Below are 5,963 nucleotides of genomic sequence, written 5' to 3' on the forward strand. Positions count from 1 at the left end.
CCTGGAAACTAGGGACATTTCCCTCGCGCCCTTTATAGACTGTAACACACAGTGCTGGGCACTATGGTCATTCAACAGATGTATGAAGAAGTGAATGAATGCAGGTTCCCACCCAGCTTTGGATCTAGGCACCACGGAGTATGACCCAACCCTGCCTCAGAGTCTGAGCCCTCTACTGGGTTAAGATATTGAAAGCCCCTCCAGTTGAGCACTACCTTAGGTATGGAGGATACTTACCTGACTCCCCAACAGCCTCTGCCTCTCTTCCTTGCTAACTGAACCCCAGTATTGTTTGGCTGGTACTGGGCCCAGCCCTGGGAGAGGGATCTAATTAGCCCAAGCCAGTCATGGCGGTCCCATTCCCTTTGCCCAGTACTTGTGGGCAGCTTCCCTTGTGGCCAGAGGTGGTCCCTTGACCCAATTGGAGCCATTGAGATATGGAGAAGTCAGCCTGGAGGCTTTTGGGCAAGATAAGAAAGTAGGCTAGGAGAAATAATCTGCCCTCAGCCCCTATCCAGCCACCCTCTACTCCATGCTTCCTAACTTGAACATGGTAAGAGAATATGACCATTAGGAGCTGCCGTGAAGGCATCTGCCAGTTGAGAGGAGGTAACAGATGCACAGTTCTGCCAACACTTCCTATCTCCAGACTTCTTTTTAATGTTTGTTTGTTTGTTTGTTTGTTTGTTTGTTTAGAGAATGAGTGGGGGAGGGGCAGAAAGAGAGAGAGAGAGAGAGAAAGAGAGAATCCCAAGCAGGTTTCCTGTCAGTGGTCAGCGAGGGGCTCAATCTCATGAATCGTGAGATCACAACCTGAGCCCAAATCAAGAGTTGGACACTCAACCGACTGAGCCCCCCAAGGTGCCCCCTCCAGACTTTTTGATTCATGAGAAACATGTGTCCCTATTTGTTTCAGCCATAATTCCTTGTTTTTTTTTTTTTGTTACTTTTCAGGTAGATCCTGTCTTAACTCAGAAACCTAGTGGCTACTCTAAGGATTCCTTAATCACAGACTACAAAATCCTGGGGCTGGGAGAGCATCTCAGCTTTAATTAGTTCATTCTCTTCCTTCTTTGCATGAATCTCCTCTCCTACATCCCCACTGAGGGTCAGTGAACCTCCACTTGCACATCTCAGTGACGGGGACCTCAGTACTGCCAAAGGCAACCTAGGTTTGATGGTTTTTATGTTAAACCAAAGCCAAATTCCCTACAATCCCACCCATTAGTCTTAGTATGAATAATTGGGAAAGAACCAGGAATTGTAGAATGGGTAGGGGGGTGGAGTTAGCGGGTGTGCTGCTAACTTTTTAAGTTTTTAATTAGCAGACCTTTCTTTCTTTCTTCTTTCTTTCTTTCTTTCTTTCTTTCTTTCTTTCTTTCTTTCCTCTTTCTTTCTTTTTAAAGTTTATTTATTTATTTTGAGAGAGCACACTTGGGCCAGGGGTAGAGAGAAAGAGGAAGAGAGAGAATCCCAAGCAGGCTCTGTGTGGTCGGTGCACAGCCCCACACAGGGCTCGTTCCCATGAACCGTGAGATCACAACCTGAGCTGAAATCAAGAGTCAGACACCTTACCGACTGAGCCACTCAGGCAACCCCCAAATTTTTCTAATTATGTGACATTGAGCAAGTTGCTTAACTTCTCTGAACGTTAGTTTTTGTTTTTGTTTTTGTTTTATCTGTGGAGACGATATATTCTCCCTCCTGGATCGTTGTGAAGATTTGCTAGCAAAGAGTAAGCCCACAGCAATTGTTAGTGGTTTGACTCCTTAACACATGGGTTGTGTCAACCAGCTGGCATACCTGAGAGTTGGGTCCAGAAAGAAGATAGGACCCCAAGACAGGGGCTGGTAAATTTTGACGCAGGGCAGAGAATATGGGCCATTATGACTCCCCGCGAGAAGTGTGTGCATGTACCTGTCTGAGAACTTGGGGGGCAAGAAGGGCATCCCAGGGAGGTGTCACGGTCCCCAAATGGAGAGGTTCTCAGCATGGCTGCTTCACAACCTTGTCTCCAGTCTGTCCAGCCTCATCCCGCCTGGCCCCCCGACCCATCCCTCCTTCCTCTGACCTATTGACTTCCTCTGACCTTGATGAGGCAAAGGCTTGAGGTGACATCAAGGAAGACGCTGACTCAACAAGAACATTCAGGAGCCTGGGGAAGGTTGCAGGAAGAGCTTTAATTGCTGAGAATCCAATCAGAAAAGGGAGGTGCTGGCCAAGGGGTGGCCAGCCAGGGAGGGGTGGTGGAAGAGGGGCAGCCTTCGGTGGTTTTACTTCCGGGAGCGTCCAGCATCGTGGCAGAAGCCAAAATTGGTATTGGTGATGGAGCCCACGATGGTCTTGTCAACCTCACAGCTCAGGCCCCGCTCACAGGGACACTTGTAGTAAACCCCATACAGTGTCTGCAAAGACACAGGGCCATTGGAGTCACAGGCTGTGTGTTGGGGGGGGCTACTTTGGGCATAACGTGCCCCCTGGCCTGACCCCAAGAACCCCTGGCCAGTCTCTTTTCAGTCTGTCTTCTTCTGACTGCCACTCCAGAGGGCACTGTGGGCCCCGAGGCTGGTTCCCACCCTGTGCCTCATTTACGCTGACTACATCTCTCTGGGGATGCCTCTATTCACCCATCTGTGAAACGGGGATAACAACCCCCCCCGCCCCCATTCATCTCACCGGTCACTTGTGAGGGTCAAAGGAGATGATGGCATGGGAAAGTGCTTTGAAGCCTGCTGACCTCCCCCTCTTAATCTCAGCGTTCGGGGCCCAGGCTGACGCTCCTCCGTGATCCTATCCACAAGCTTGAGGGCCCTCCTCCTCTGAGCGGTCCCTCTTCCCACCACGACCGCCCCCACTCCGCGGGCACCCACCTTGGCAGAGCACTCGCTGTTCTCACTGGCCTTGGGTGCGCAGCGGGCCAGGCTCAGCCCCGTGCTACGGTGGCAGCACCTGCTCTTGCATTGAAGGCTGTTCAGGCAGAGCTCGCCGTCTTCCTGCCGGGGCAGCCGGTTAGCCCAGGTCCCCTTCCATTGGTCCCTTCTCTACACCCCCCCTGCCCCGCCACCCACTGCCGCTGACAGGGCCTCCCCTGGTGGGGGCGTGTGCAGAGGAACCCAGCCCCTGAGTCTGGGGGCCAATCCGCCCACCCCCAGCCCCAGCGTGTGAGAAGCGGGCAGGGTAGTGGTTGCGGGTCAGGACACGGGTTCTAGCACCCGCTGTGCTATCAACTCCCTGGGTGACTCTGGGCAAGTCACTGCCCCACACTCTGCCTCGGTGTTCCCAAAACGGGGTCTCCAAACTTCTCTGGTTCCCACGCTCCGTTGAGGAGCCTGTGAAGGGTGAGGACCTTCTCCCTGGAAAATTCCTCCCTCCCCTGACTTCTACATATAACCTCAGGGGGATCCTGGACCCTCTGAGCCATGTAAGGCCCTGAGTTAAGAACCTTTGGGTACAGAGGCAGCATGGGGCAGCGTGACAGTGTGGCTCTGGAGCCAGCAGCCTGGGCTCCAATCCCTGCTCCGTGTTTTCCAGCTGCGTGACCTCAGGCAGGTGGCTTAACCTTTCTCCACCACTGCTTTCCATCTGAAAACGGACCTGATCCGAATAGGACCTATCTCGCGTGGTCAGTATGAGGCATTTAGAACTGTGTCTGTGTGTCCCTCTAGGTCAGAAGCCAGACTCACTGGGAGAGCTTTTTAAACTACTGCACATTTCTGAGCCAGGGTTTCCAGGGCAGGACCCTAGGGCTCTAGGTTTTTCTAAAGCTCCCTCAGCCAGTTTGAACCATTGCCCTGAGCATGTCCCATGCTGGTCAGCCTTGTCTGAGGCGCCAGCAGAAGAGGGCAGGACAGTCGTGGGCAGGATAGATAGAGATGCTTCACCTCTCAGCCTCCAGGCAGCCCCAGGTGGAGACATTAGAGGTTAAGATCGAAGCTTAAAAAATCTCCACCTGGGCACATGCACCCCAATATTTATAGCAACACTATCGACAGTAGCCAAATTATGGAGAGAGCCCAAATGTCCAATGACTGACAAATGGATAAAGATGGATAAAGAAGATGTGGTGTGTGTGTATATATATATATATATATATATAATGGAATAATACTCGGCAAGCAAAAATAATAAAATCTTGCCATTTGCAACAATGTGGATGGAACTAAGAGTGTATTATGCTAAGCGAAATTAGTCAGAAAGACAAATATCGTATGATTTCACTCATATGTGGAACTTAAGAAACAAAACAGATGAACATAGAGGAAGGAGAGGAAAAATAAGATAAAAAAAACAGAGGGAGAGGTGTTGGTGGGGGCTGGGCTAAATGTGTGATGGGCATTAAAGAGGGCACTTGTTGGGATGAGCACTGAGTGTTCTATGTAAGTGATGAATCACTGAATTCTACTCCTGAAACCATGATTACACTATATGTTAACTAACTTGGATTTCAATAAAATTTAAAAATTAAAAAAAAATCCCTGCCTGGATGTTCAGATGACTCCTTCCCTGAAACCCCTCTTACCAGGTGGATAATGATTCCCCGAGGGTCAGGCACCGCGTAGGCCACTGCGAGGGCAACCAGCAGGAGGACGAGGACCTTCTCCATGATGGACGGGCACAGCCGGTGTAGGTAGCCGCTGGCAGGTCAGGTGGCAGAAGACAGACCCGGCCTGGGTGGTGGAGCTATAAAAGGGACTCTGTCCACATGTGACTCACCTTCCCCAGCCCGCTGGGCTGGACGTGAACCGAGGCCCAGCTGTGGCCAATCTGCTGGGGGGTGTGTCCTGATAAAGCAAATGGGTGACACCTCGTTCCTTGTGCATGCGTGTGCGTGTATGTGTGCACCTGTGTGTGTGTGTGTGTGTGTGTGTGTGTGCATGTGTGTGTGGTGGTGATACCGCACCAACACAGAGTTGGGTGTGGACTCTGGAACACTTTTACTTGTAAAGTTATTAGCTGGGCAAGTTATCTGTTCTGAGCCTCGGTCTCCTTATCTTCAACTGGGGATCATTTTGAGAGTTGGGAGGGCTGAGTGAGTGAATATGTCGCATATATCTTAACACACATGGGTAGCTCAGCCCCGGGCTTGGCTCTGTCATTAGGATGTGTCAGCCGCTGTTACCGGTGCTCCGTTCCCCGCTGGTGCCCGGAGCCCTGGTAGGGCTGGGACTGGGGTGAGGCGAGAGAGCACCAAGGGTGTGAGCACCCCCTTCAGCTTTGCATGTAGGCACCTCTCACCCCAGTCCAGGCCCTGCTTCTGACTCCATCCAAACCCAGGGATCAGGCGCCGGTGAGGAGGGGCCCCAGCCTCCCGGCTTCCTCAACCTTCCCAGCCTCCCCTGGGGCATTTTAGGGCAGGTCGAGGCTGCTGGGGCTGACCCACTCCGTGATCGACCGACCGCTGGAGGGGGGATGTGTGTTCTCACTTCCCACCTGCCCTCACACTGTGGGGGAAGGGGGCCTGCCTCTGTGAGTGATTTCAGGGGCCCTTAGGATGGTCCTTCTCACGCAATTGTCTCCTGTTTCCTCTTCACTCAACATCTGCAGTCCCAAACCCCTTCAGTTAAGGCTTCCACTCAGCCCGTCCCCTACCCAAGGCCACCTGTGAACGTGAGCTGTAGTCTATCCTGGCTGAGGACGAGGAAGTCTTGTGAATCGCAGATGGACCCAGGTCGGGGGAGGGGGGCTGAAGGCTGAGAAGGGTGCAGCTGCCAGAGTGTGCTCAGGTGTGGGACCAGAGCAACTTTCCCTGGACGACTGCTCACTGCAGCCAAGGATCCCATCCCAGGAGGTGGAAGACCGCCTCGCTGTGGAGGCCCTGGATCCGGTTCCCCAGAGCACAGCTTGGATCCATATTGACTTGGCTTCCAAACTCAGCCCTCCCTAGCCACGTGACCTTGGACAGGTAATTTAAATCTGTAAGCCATCTGAGCCTGTTTCCTCGAGTACCGAGTACCGAGTACCGA

General features: G+C 52.4%; 1 protein-coding gene across 2 annotated transcripts; it reads right to left on the minus strand.

Moving 5' to 3' along the window:
• Positions 1-2,160: 2,160 nt before the first annotated feature.
• On the minus strand, positions 2,161-4,681 carry CLPS (colipase). 2 transcript variants are annotated; one of them, XM_040473310.1, is made up of 3 exons: positions 4,520-4,672; positions 2,871-2,993; positions 2,161-2,405 (listed from the first exon to the last, which is right to left on the minus strand). In XM_040473310.1, exons 1-3 carry the CDS (start codon positions 4,601-4,603, stop codon positions 2,274-2,276), a joined length of 339 nt encoding a protein of 112 aa, XP_040329244.1. In that variant the 5' UTR covers positions 4,604-4,672; the 3' UTR covers positions 2,161-2,273. The 2 variants fall into 2 exon arrangements, with proteins under 2 accessions (XP_040329244.1, XP_040329243.1); XM_040473309.1 differs by lacking the exon at positions 2,161-2,405 and having other exon boundaries at positions 2,658-2,993; positions 4,520-4,681.
• Between the last annotated feature and the right edge of the window lie 1,282 nt (positions 4,682-5,963).

This window comes from Herpailurus yagouaroundi, unplaced genomic scaffold (assembly GCF_014898765.1).
Source record: "Herpailurus yagouaroundi ecotype Mexico unplaced genomic scaffold, PumYag 139, whole genome shotgun sequence".
In the NCBI taxonomy this organism is placed as follows: Eukaryota; Metazoa; Chordata; class Mammalia; order Carnivora; family Felidae; genus Herpailurus; species Herpailurus yagouaroundi.

Coding starts and splice junctions, on each gene's coding strand:
- CLPS (XM_040473309.1), bottom strand. CDS start 4,603: ATGGAGAAGGTCCTCGTCCTCCTGCTGGTTGCCCTCGCAGTGGCCTAC. Junction 2,994..4,519: donor GGGGAATCATTATCCACCTG/GTAAGAGGGGTT, acceptor CTGCCCCGGCAG/GAAGACGGCGAGCTCTGCCT.